The 13234-nt window shown below is 38.9% G+C and overlaps 1 protein-coding gene across 1 annotated transcript; it reads right to left on the bottom strand.

Moving 5' to 3' along the window:
* Positions 1-7144: 7144 nt before the first annotated feature.
* Positions 7145-11534, bottom strand: LOC136842468 (high mobility group protein HMG-I/HMG-Y-like). The gene is made up of 3 exons (XM_067109844.1): positions 11397-11534; positions 7989-8163; positions 7145-7816 (listed from the first exon to the last, which is right to left on the bottom strand). The coding sequence occupies exons 2-3, from the start codon at positions 8154-8156 to the stop codon at positions 7751-7753; spliced, it is 234 nt and encodes a 77-aa protein (XP_066965945.1). The 5' UTR covers positions 8157-8163; positions 11397-11534; the 3' UTR covers positions 7145-7750.
* Between the last annotated feature and the right edge of the window lie 1700 nt (positions 11535-13234).

The following is a 13234-nucleotide window of genomic DNA, read 5'->3' as shown; positions in this document are numbered from 1 at the left end:
CCAACAGCAACATTATACTGTACAGTTATAGTGCAATTACCTCGCATTTGCATTTGAACTGTCTTGTGATGAGACATGGCAGTAATTAATCTTATTTTAGAATTCGGAAAATTAAGAAACAACCATTGTGTCAAGTATCGCAGGGAAATTCAAAACTCCTTACCGTATGTTGAAAAGCCTGTACTATGCTTATCAGCTTTCGAAGGTGGCTCTTCAGTATTTTTGGAAAGTTATACTGATATCAGTATAAATTCAGAAAATGGAATGTGCAATTTATAAGCTGTAAGTCAGTCAAATGATTTGTAGTTTAATGTTCCCCACATGAAAGGTATGTTCCTTTCACTTTGTTCTTATAAATCCACATACATTGAGAATGTAACTTATGATTCTGAGCTTTAATTGTTCATGCATATTTTAAAAAATTGTATTCATTCTGAATTTTGTGTGAATTTGACCAAAAGTGGAAAAAATTCTTTCAACTGATGCTGAAGAAACTGGCAGGGAACTTATTTCTTGCATAAACTTGCAACATTGCAGTGTAAAGTATAATCCAATTAATCATTCCTTTTGTGAGCGCAGACCCTTGTGAGCCAAGATTTTTAGCTCAGTGGTCTACTTAAACTATTTATATGACCATAACCAACACTTGACAGTCTTGCAAGTTCCCTAGAAAAAATTCTAGTATTCACAGCAACTGTTCTCGTAAGTGGCTGTGGAAAGAATTAGGTCAAACTCCAAATGCCAAGAAAAATTGCAATAATCTGGGACAGCATAATGGCAGATGTATAACCTGATAGGAGTTGAGTCAGCTGATCCCAGATATTTTATTTTAATGGTTAATAATGAAGGATTCTTAGCGTGACGTTAATCTTTCTAATCCATTCTTTTCTCCCCAATTAAGATTTCCCAAAGTAATCTAGATTCAGTGTTGAGTGTTTATTGTGGTTAATTGAATATAGAATTTAGGTCAAAGGTCAAACACTGGGCCTATGAGGTCATTCAGCACAGAAACGGAAATTGACGGTAAAAGATTTGAAAGGTGTAACAGGAGGAAAACCTCTTAATTGCACTATGAATCAATTGTGTGCCCCCAAAAGTAAAGTTTCCTTTTACGCTAGAAGAATTTTACATTTAACCATGATCAACAATATAAAAAATTTGCTAAATGAAGAAGTGAAGCAAGACTTAATATACCTAGACACATTGTACACAATGCAATGGAATTTACAGCATACATTCATCATTGTTTATATTACTTTTAGGCCATTTGCTTATTTTTAATTCTTTTCGCCTGTTCCCACCTAGAATTATGACAAGCATTGTCTTGCTCAAGGTTTATACTTTGAGTCTATAAATTTGACTGATTTTGTTTGACTGCTTTACAACAAAAGTAAGTCTTTGACTATGTTGGTCATCCCCAGTTATGTAATTCTGTGTGGCTTCAAGTGTTGGGCATATGCTGCTCATCCCAGGAGCTATGCTGAGTTTTCCCAGTTACGCTGCATACAATTTTATGTGCTTTTTCACTTTCACATATTCTGAAGTAGTTCACTTGTGCCTTCTTGCCTGTGTTATAAGTCTTGAGTGAGGTTTTGTCTTTGTGCCTTTTTGCTTTCAGTTGGTGATGTCTTATTGTGAACATGTCACTGTGACTATTCAGTTTGGAATTTTGGTATTCACAAGCTCTTTTCTTTTTAATTCATTTTGTATTCTTGCTTAGACTGTCTTTTGGCCAAGCCTTTTCTATTAGCACTTTAAAGAAAATTTTACCCTTGCTTAGCCCTTTTCAGAGATTTTCATTACTTCCCCAGTAATTTCAGTAATGCGTCAAGTATCTCCTACTTTAAAGGATTTACAATTAAAAATCTTTGCATGTTTATTAATGTTACTGAACTCTAAGTGTGAAACTTCAGAGAAATCTTATGTTTTTAAAACTGAAGTATTCTTTTTTTACATATTAGGAGTGAGTGTTGTTTTTGCTGTGTTCATGGTATGGATTGCTTTGCATTCTGTCCGTTTTTACTTTCATTTCCTTTCTAATGTTTTCACTTAGACTGTGAATTAACATTTTTTATTGTGATGCTGTTGCACTCTTTTCCCCATTGTGCTAACCTATGGGGTAGAATGTTAACTTAATCACACCTTTGCATTCCCCTGTAGCAGGATGATAGGACCTGCAATTCTTTCAGGTGGCCTTTGGATGTACTTATGTGTAAGGATTAACTGTTTTCCTTTCACAGCGGGCAGTACAGTATGTTTAGTGCTGTACTTGAAAGTTGATACTTTGTCTGTTTCATAAGTTTAGTCACTGAACTGACTGTGTTTACACATGCGGTGACCTAGCCACCATAGGTAGGAGTTGGTTTACGTTCATGATGCAAGAAGGTGAGGGTGTCTGCATGGGTAGTGGTTATAGGTAGAGGCTTGCTAACTTGCAAGCTTTCAAGTTGTATGACCAAAATTATTACGTAATCTCTCATAATTCTGAGAATACAATTTTAACTTTCTTGCATTTCTATAATTGCTGTGTACCATGTTATTTTATGAGCAGCATCTCCCTTTAATTTTCCAACAGTTGTTTAGAGCCAGGCGTATTGATTAATGTACTGTTTATAGGTGGATCACTAATTTTCATACACCTACTAGTCTGTAATTCTTCTGGCAAGCGGTAGTGTATTTTTATTTACCAGCTACTTTTATTTTCATAAACTGTCATGGTCAGTGTTCAAAAATTTATTTCTTAAATATTTTCTTAGTGTTTCAGTATAGAAATTGTCTATTAGGCTGAAAAAATTACAATGATAAAACCCCTGTTGTTTTAGTACATAAAAAGTAATGCAACCACTTGTTTGACGCAATTTTATATGTGCACTTGACAAACTTTGGAGATTCCAGTTTTCAAATTATCTCTTCAGTTCTTCCAGGGTAAATGAGAAAGCACCAGGTCTACCAATAAACACTGCTAACCTCAATGCCAACATGGGCTGAAATTATCTACCAGATGATTTCATATGTTGTGCTCTCTCTCTCTTTAGTTCATGTTTTTCTACTCCTGTTTTTCATAGATTCACTGCTTGTGGCAGTGCCTCCCCATTCTTCGGTGGCATTCTTTCAGGCTCTGTATGCTTCTTTTTGACGTTTGTCTTGCCACTCAACTTGCCTGTTGGGCTCAATTTTCCTGTTTTATGGCCTCAAGGCTGTGTTTGAGTTTGCCCTCACCCTTTCTAAGTGCCTCAGTGGGCTACATACCTTTTCCGACACTCTCATCCCAACTCCTGGTCTTTGTGGTAGGCTTGCATTTCCATTAGTTGTGCTTGAGAATCAACTAGCAAGGGCTCATTTATGGACTCCCTGGCATTCAGTACCTTTCCCATGCCTTCCGAACTTTTTTCTAGCTTATGAGCCACTTCAAGTTGTGCCTGCAATGGTTTGCAACTTTCCTGCCCTATCACTTTCATCCTTACAATCTATGGAGTCACCAGACTCAAGACTCCCAAGACCTGCCTTTCGTGTTGGCTTCTATAGATTTCTGGTCCAACGCAGAAGTTTCTCATGATATCCTTGCATAGCTTGGAATTAATGCCATTGAGGTTCAGGTGCCTTACTCGTCTGCACGTGTATTGTACCAGGGGCTCTTTACTATCCTTAGAGCCATACACTGGCCTTGGGTAGTTTCTTTCACATGCTTTTACTTACACTTGTGGCATAGTTTGATAAGTGTCGTGGGTCATATGCTGCAGGTAAAAGGATGTACTCATTCATCCTCCTCCTCTTCATAAACTCGTCTTTTAAGCATGTGATGTGTTTTTCTTGTTATAACCACCTGTGCGCATCCGGTACTTGCCGTTTGTCCCATCAGGGTGGTTTTCCATTGCATCTCTTACTTCAGTTCACTGTACTTCCAATTTCCATCAACTATGGGGATTGGATTCCTTGTATTTGGGTCGTCTTCACTCTTCACAAGCCCTTCTGCTCTCCTCCCTCCTAAGTTACAATTTAAGCTAATTATGGTTAATGTATTTTTATGACCACCAATAATTACAATATAATAAGTGTACTCAAACCCCCTTGAATAGTTTTTGTAATTTGGTTGACTGAAGATTCTGTTTCTTCCAAGGATGTATCCAAGACTTTGTCACTGACAAGTGAAATTTGGCTGCTTGCATATATGATCAATTAACTGGAACTGCTTGTAGTCATAGCAATTCTTTCTTACTTAAACTCTTGCAACAAACCTATTGTGTTTAATCCACTTAACTAGTTGTTTCAACTTTCACAATTTAGGGAAATTTGTAGTTTTTATTTAACCTTATTTAGGTAGATTGTCAGCTGTTTGGGTTATTTCTTTTTGTCTGGTTGACCATGGATCCAGCACATTTCATCATATTTACCAGCTTTGTACATGAAGTGGTATTTGGTCTGCTAAGGAAGTGAATTTTATGGGCATTAATTATTCATTGCTTTAACAGTATCTCTAGAACCACTGAAAAAACCCACTTCTGATGTATTTTTAAAAAGCTCAAGAGCAAAGAATTGCAGGCAATTGGATGATTTTCTATAGCAATACTATACATCAGTGGGATGTTTGTGTAATTTTGACTAGACATCATCAATTCCCCTAGGTCTCCTTCTGATGAGCATGTTGGAGGAAAAGAGACTACTAGCTCCCCCACGTAAGAAGATTTAAGAGTCCATAGCTGTCCTTTGTTCACCTAAGCACGTCGTTGCTGAGCCAATTCATGCTTCTTCTCAAGTTTCCTCTCAGAACCGTTCTACCATCAATCCTCCTCCTGTTTCCGATGCTCCTAGACCAGCTGATGCCATGAGGAATGTTGACCCTTCAGTCTATGCTCCTCAGAAGGTTTCAGCCGTTTCCTCTTCTGTCCCAGGTCCAAGTGTTCCTCAAACCCGTAGGAAAGACGACAAGGCCCCATCAAGAAATCTGAACTGCTGGATCCCTCTCCCCAGAGGCGTCCTACATCTCACGTTCACGTATGCCGTCTACACATCATCGTTACCAATCACATTCTTCTGGAAGGCACTGTGTCAAGTGTTCCTGCTCTCACGGACTGGACCGTGACTCACGCTCGTTCACACAGCCGTGATCAAGAGACTCGTAACGAGTCTCTCACATGTATGCGATCATGACTTGCTCTTATTCACACTGCTGTGACTTAACACGTAACCCCAGTCATGCACGGGTATACACTACTGGGAAACCACGTTCGTCTCTTAATGAGCAGTGCAGCACTCTCGTTCACACAATCGTATTGAGATACGTGCTCTCGGTCAAGCAGCCGTGAGCGATCTTCATGTCACAGGAGTCCTTTGCGGTCTCGTAACCTGGGTTTATCTTTCTTTTTTGTTTGTGTACGTGTGTTTTCTGCTCGAGTATGCTAACCCACAACCTTCCTTCACACACCAAACCCTGAGTTGTCGTCCTGGGGTTGACGGTAATCCTTGCTCCTGATTCATTCCTTCCTTTGTGAAAGACTGCCATTCCTCCTGTACCAGATGTAGGTCTCATGATTGCAGTGTAAGTAACCCATGTCCTGAATGTGTTGATAAGCAGAGGAGATATAGGACATCTGTGCACTAGGCAGACTATTACACATTTTAGTTGTAGCCAAGATAAAATTCCTAGCATAGTAATGTTAAACCTAATGCTAGAAAACACTGTTTTTAGCAGCAGCCTATCTAGTGTTGCAAGCAAAAACAGCTAGAGTAGGTAAAGAGTGCACCAGGCCCCAAGTCAACATTAAGAGGGCAAAATAAACCTGACATGACATAACTATCCAAGAGTTTGAGATGGGAGTCAACATCTGAACCCCACACTAGAGAACTCCAGTCCAAACAAGAAGTTAAACATTTTCAATATATACTGTAATAGCTTCATCCTGAAGCATTTCTGCAAGATACCAAATTTTCTTGAACAGACGAAGCAATATTATGGCCTGTCTGCACTAGCGGGCATGCCAGTCAGTCACTTATGTTTTCTCTAGCTTCTGAAGCTTTGTTGCCAATCACATCGTTCTGGCTCCATACTCAGTCGGTCAGTATAGCGGAACGGGTTATGGGAGCAGCGTTTGCCCGTCGGACAGTGGCCCCTAGGGTGGACAGGGCTTTACTTTATGCTTCTCTTATCAAAATTTACACTTAAACCTTTAGTTTCTACGTAAAACCACACCATTTAAATGCAAATCAGGATGCAAGGGTAAAAAATGTTCTGGATTGACTAATCATCATGCTCAACTGTTTTAAAAGGGTCAAGCTTCATGCCCCAAAGGCTACTGCACACACGAATGCATGCCAGATCTCTATGTAAGGATTCTGCAACCACAGACCTAAGTGTGAAGGAGCAGAAGCTAGAAGAGTAGCATCGCTGGCATATGCAATCTGTTCTCCAGACCTTGCCATGCGTCTCTAGAGAATAAACACCAAGACCAAGAACACCTGATATGACAATACTGAAGCTACTGTACTGGCCATCACAACTCTTTGGTTTCTGCTTATTAAATTTTAAAACAATGTTGGCTTGTAGTTAAGTGCTCAATTATTCACCATCAAAGGCTGAACTAAGATGTACAGTAGACTGACCATGCATGCCTTTGCACCCTCAAGAGCTTTCTGTAAGACCATATATTGACTAAGTACATCATAGGTACCAAGGCCTTGACAAAAAACACTAGTAAGAGAAGCTGACAGACTTTCAGAGGGCATCTAGTCCCTTAAGTAATGCTGCAACTTGGCCTATATTCAACTTTGCATGGGTTATCCAAAAGTGAGTTCATTTGAGTTTGGCATGATCACCTGGCACTGGAGCACACTGGTTATGCACAACTAAACCTTTCAAACTAAGGGTAACTATGCCCATCAGTGCTTGGGCAAAATTCCTTATTCCATTTTATTCCAGCCTCAGTTCCCCCATACAGGGTATCATTTGCTTGCACAGTACATGATTGTGTTCAGAGAATACCACAGATCCCATTTACACTGCCTTTTTCTTTCATTCCTTTCAGACTGGAAATGTGATTCTAGCATGGAAATCCTATTGGGTGACAACATATCAAGGGAAATGGAAGACGCTTTTTCCAATTCTCATGCAAACCAACACAATTACATGGGGAGGATAAAAACTCACACATGAACTAAAAATTTTATTCCATACAAATTAAAAATTGCATGTTTAAGATGCTCACCTCAATGTTATGACCTGGGATTGGTCCCTAAATGAAAAAGTGCTCAAGGACTAGAGGCCCATTTTGAATGCACTAATACAGTACATGAATGAAGATGAAAAAGGGACATCAGATCTTTCTTCCCATCATATGTGAACGAAAGGAAACAAAACTTTAACTCGCTACACATTTTGTACTCTGAATAGAGAATGATAATGAATTTCTCACACAATGTTACACCTACAATACCACACATAAAAAACACCTAACCTCCTCACCATCTAACCCCATCTGAAATCCTTTCTCCTTGAGATATCAAATCTATACCAATATTAATATATAGAAAAATAAATAATTTTGACTATGGAAGTTCAAGGTACAGCTTAATAAACCTGGCTTGAGGGATGAGCAGACTGCAGTTATCATGCATGCATCATAATAAAAAAATATCAAGGATATTTTACAAAGCCCAGTGCTGGCGATAACCAGCCTTCAGTAATGAAATCTCAAGGTAGGTAGGTCAGCTTAGGGGTGATGGCAATTTGATCGCTCCATGAATGAAATCGTGAAATTTACTCTGCATCTTCAGCAGACTCCTCAGATGCAGACTCTTTCTTTGCCTGACGACCACGCTTTCCCTGAAACAAATATACCATTTTTACTTCTACAATATTTCTTGCCCTTTAACACTTAATTTCTAAGCAGAACTTTCTAATTGACCATACTAATTATGTTCCTTCTAAATCCATATTACGACCACTATCTTACAACAATTTGGTCCCACGGAAAAATTTACTGGCCTCCACTCACCTTTGTTACTCCCAACTTCTTGGCCTTATTTTTGCTTCCCTTGGGTCGGCCTCGGCCTCTCTTTACTTCTGAGCCCTCAGCTACCACCTTCTGTTTCTTCTCGCTCTCAGGCTTTGCAGGCCTTCCCCTCTTGCGCTTGGGAGTATCAGTTGCATTATCTTCAGCCATTTTATATCTAAAAAGAAAAAATTATTTTGAATTCCATGCTCATCGTTCATCAACCTAATGCTATGATATTCCAAGAACAAAGCAAAAATTTACAGAGTCCAGCCTCAGTATGGAATTTGGAATATAAAATTTAAGCCAAAGGCCAAGCACTGGAATCTATGAGGTCATTCTGCAGTGAAAGGAACACAGTAAAAAACAAATTAAATAAAAAATAAATAAAAATGAAACAGTTAAGAGGGTGGAAAGTAACATGGAAGAAAGAGCATATGAACAGAGGGACGCTGCAAAGAACCTCAAGTAAGCTATCACACAAAATGGAGCCCTCCGAGGGATATTCACCCTCCCATTCACAACTTTTCATTTACCTGATGCTGACTTCCATATGACAATTACATGGTAAAATACTTTCAAAATGAGAGTTTTTGTCACTGCTTTGTGAAGCAAACTAAAAATATCAGCATACTGTAGCTTCCAATGTTAATCTAAGTTATATTCCAAATAAAACCAATCTTACATACAACACTACACTACATTCGTCAAAGACCATGTAATAGCCTACACAAGCTCACCATTATGGAATTATTCTTAAGGGGAAAAGCTTTGGCTGAGTCGCTTCCCTAGCCTATTTTGAAACGTTTATTCCTTAATTCAGTCAAATGCTGCAGTATGTACAGAAATTGTACAACCATATCCCTGTAGCAAGATATATTACAGAACATCCTGGTCAGGGGTATGTAAGTTGCAATATCTGAGACGGTCCTGGTCGCTTCAGCCATAAGTCACTTAGGCCGTAACATCCAAAACAATGAAGACGTTATGTTTATGGCATTTACCGTTAATTTTGCTTTATGTACACCCCCAAGGGGCTGGTACTAAACATGGCGCCCATTTTGCACAAAAACGTGCTTACAGCCTAAATGACACAGCCGAAACGACCTGAATGCATCTGAGATACCTAAAGGGGCATAGCTTGGTTTACAATTAACAATCAAGTAAAATACCAACTGCAACCAATAACAGGTTTTAATTTTGTAAAATGCTTGGAAAGAATGCAGTGAGGGGTCATAACTTGGTGGGTGGGTGGGTGGGGGTTAGAAGAAGCCTGCTAAGACAAGGCAGGGCACAATGTCCAAGGTTAGGTTGAGTTGAGGACAATTAGGCCATAAACCTGTAAGGTCGTCAAAACTATAGGCCATGTGGAGCTTAGGCTGTAAGATATGGCAGAAGCTCCTTGGGACAGTGTGTTTAGTACTAGCCCCTCAGGGATCAAAGCATTATATACAGCCATTTTGGCAGTTTCCCAATTTGAATGTTACGGCTTAAATGACTCACGGCCGAAACTACAAGGAACCGGTTAGGTTAGGTTAAAGTAAGTCTTTTACTGTAATGTCCTGTTCCCTCTGAAATGCCTATCTAGCCTACAGTAACCCTAATCCCTCACTGTGCATTTGCTCCATAAGTTCAAATCTGGATTCTAGTTAACGCATCCACGTACCAATCACAAGTTGGCAATGCTTCTTATTTTAAACTTTAACTATTTATTTAAAACTGAATTAGCTACAACCTGTGGATGTACTAAGTGTCCCTGCTCACTGGAACATCACCTCAACTACCTAGCCTAGGTAATTTTCAGCCTTACAATTTAGGTTAACTGTCCTAGGTTTATCGATGCTATACATATGGGTCAAGCCTATAGTTTCAATTAGTGAAAAAATAAAAAAAAAAAAATTTATATACAAATAAATCAGATTTAGGCCGAGGGCTAAGCGCTGGGACCTTTGAGGCCATTCAGTGCTGAAAGGGAAATTGAGAAAAAAAAGGTTAAGTTTAACACTATATTAGGGCTTAGGAGCTAGTGGCAAGTAAGGTGGGAGAAAGAATTTCAAAGGAAGTAAAGTAAAAGGAATGAAGGAGAGAATATGAAAAGTAAAAGGAATGAAAGGAGTTGCAGCTAGGGGCCAAAAAAAAAAAAAAAAAAAAAAAAAAAAAAAAAAAAAAAAAAATAAAATAAAATAAAAAAAAAGGGTTCCAAAGAATCTCAAGTAACGGCCAAATTGCACTACATGAGGTGCGCTGGCCACACTACGACCGCCCTATGGGGATGTTTCAATGGGAAGCATGCCTTGGATTATTACCTAAGTTGAACATTATTAGCCTTCAGAGCAGAGGGGCCATCCACGTGTAATTATATATAACGTCCTCCATTACCTGACTAGGAGGTAAGTTTATAGAACGTAATGGCCGTTAGCAGAATTTAAAAAAATAAAAACGACCCTCAGTGCGGAGGGCTTAAATATGCAAATTCAATCGGCTAAACCCTCCCACTCTGGCAAATTTTAACAAAACTAAATTTAAAGGCTTTAGGATCCCAGAGACTGACTGGAAATGTGTTTGTAACAGGTAACAGTCAGCCAAAGCAAGACAATAGAAAATGAGGTCATTCAATGGCATCTGTATGAAATGCGACTTAACCAAAGTTTCGACTTCCCCGTTTTCATCTTTTGACCTGAAAATGTGGCAAGATACATTAACAAAGGCCATTTTGCTGCAAGAATATACGATGGGTAAATTAGCCACACAAGTGTATGATTAACCTTAACTGAAAAAAATTTAAACTGCGCTTCCAACAGGGAGGGTCGCACAAACCAAGGCTGGCCAACACCTCGTGGCAGAATCGTTAAAAAAATCCGAACAAATAAAGTGCCGGGATTTATTTTAAATATAAAAGTGAGCACATTCCATCAACAGCCGTTCCAGCCGCCCGTACAATGGGGCCCAGGTTATAAGCCCTAGCAGACCCCCAACCAACACTGCATACGCAGCAGAAAGAGCACAACTCCCGCCATTTTCTTAACCACCCATAAAACTGCTAATGATAATCCCACTGATACCACGAAAAGAAAAACCCCATTTAAACGAAAATGCCGGACCTATTTATTTGTATATGGCGCCAAATTCTGTATCGAATATCAACCCGAAGTGGCGGGAAATTTGGAAAGCGAGGCGCGTCACGTCCGTTAATCTATAGAAGCGCGGCTGCCTCCCTCAGCCGCCATCAACTCTGCCGAGCCTCCCCTGCCAGAACCGCCCGGCATTGCAGAAAATCACCTTTTTAACGCAAAAATACATTTCCGATCGCGTTCCGGTTCCACAAGTGGATAACAGATGTGATGGACAAACGTCAGGACATAAATAAAAGTCAAATTAAGACGAAACTCCAAAGAGAAAGCAAAAACTTACAAAATAGTCTAGTACGCCGTCCGCTCACCTAGTAGAAATGCCTGGTTGTAAGGTCTCGGCGATCGGGTGGCTTGGCTTCGCTTCTCTCAGACACCAACGAGTGCAGATAGTAATTACGTTTATATTTTTCATGTGGTTATTTCTATGCCAAATAATTTAGAATTATTTTTTATAAATGCGTGGATTATTATTACACATTTATAAAATTATATTATGGATGTAAGCATTGTAGATTGGTTTTAAAAATACGAATAGTGGAAGTCTCTGATTATCCAAGGGATATTTTCGGCGTAATGTAGGAGGTCGTGGAAAATTTTTATTTTTGAGTAATACTGACATTTATTTACATTCTGGATTTTCCTAAAAAATAGAAAATGCATTAAAGGTTTCGTATAAATTTTTTCCGGGGTAATTCAAAGCGTTAATAATGAAAAATAAATTACTCCCATAAAATCACGGAAAAACCGAAGTCTTCTCCACGACAAACTTAGCATTATATTCCTGTGATTGTAGGTATTTTAAGGAATATTTTTGCAGCCATGCTGGACGGTATATTTATTTTTAAAAATTAGTAGTCAGAGAAGTATGCTTATAGCTACAATATCACGCTGAAATTGCCATTTTAAGATATGGTCAATATTATTTTCTGGTTAATGTTAATCAATGTGTCGGTTGGACAACACCTAAAGGGCAAGCAAATATACAACGGTTGTGCTTACAAGTCACGAACCATGTTAAATGAAAATAACATACACCTGCAGTTTCATGATTTATCTGTTACTCCATTAACGCCATCTGAAATATTGATTTCTTTGTTCTACGGAAACGAGTGTTTTGACACTAAGCCAAGCCTCTTTGAGAGCATTTCAAACAAAATCAAGGATAAATCCCAACCCCAAGCGTGAATGGCCAGAACTTCTCAATAAACCCGTTGGAATTATTGTGAAGTTGAGTTAACGTAGATTTGTTTTAGCCATATACTATATATTTCTGGGAAATTATGATGCACTTCGACTTGAAAGCTACAAGCAAATGCAGTTGAAACGATAGGCAATTACGAATGTGAAAATCAAATCTGCTATTTCTTGCAAAGCTTCAAAGTCAGCCTTGAACAAGAAAAGAAAGAGTTCCCGTTGCATACTGACGAGTGTGCACAGAACCTGGGTGAACTAAGCCTAGTTTCTTTTATAAAATATCTGTCACTTTCCGCCATATTTAGTGATCCCCTGTCATCATCATTCACACCTAGTATCTTGTTTTTTCTCAAATTGATATAAAAATGTAACAAATGAAAGTTAAAGTACAAGAGAGGATGACATCCCGCCCATATTTATTTACCAACATACATATAGGTAAAAACCAAAAATATCATGGGGCCGTTTCCAGTCCTTCATCCAATGGAGAACCGTTGCTGTAATGCAAACACTGTACTGGGGGTCCAATAATAGCAATTCCCGCTCCCCACCACCGCCTCCCTCTCTCTCTCTCTCTCTCTCAAACTGCGCTTGTTGTATATTGAAAGTTACGCGTTCAACACAGATGCCATTTTTTTTAATGAGCACTAGAAAAGCCAATATCTCTTGGCATTCTGTATTTGGTTCCATGATTTTGCTGTTAAAATCATGCATAATTTTTCCAGTTGACCACAAGATATCAATTTTACCCGTTGTGATTTTTTTCTTCTTTCACAGATCTCACAGTTCATGTAAAATAATATCATTGGTGGTTTAAGTGGCTAATAAATAACGAGTCTAATCTTATCTTGGCTACGAAACCGGTTCGCGTCGGCATCGACATCCTCACCGCCAAATTTGGTAAATTCTTTCTCTCGAAACGTT

The sequence above is a fragment of the Macrobrachium rosenbergii genome, chromosome 10 (assembly GCF_040412425.1).
Source record: "Macrobrachium rosenbergii isolate ZJJX-2024 chromosome 10, ASM4041242v1, whole genome shotgun sequence".
Classification (NCBI taxonomy): domain Eukaryota; kingdom Metazoa; phylum Arthropoda; class Malacostraca; order Decapoda; family Palaemonidae; genus Macrobrachium; species Macrobrachium rosenbergii.
The sequence above is the reverse complement of the archived record's forward strand: the minus strand, read 5'-3'. Positions and strand labels throughout refer to the sequence as shown.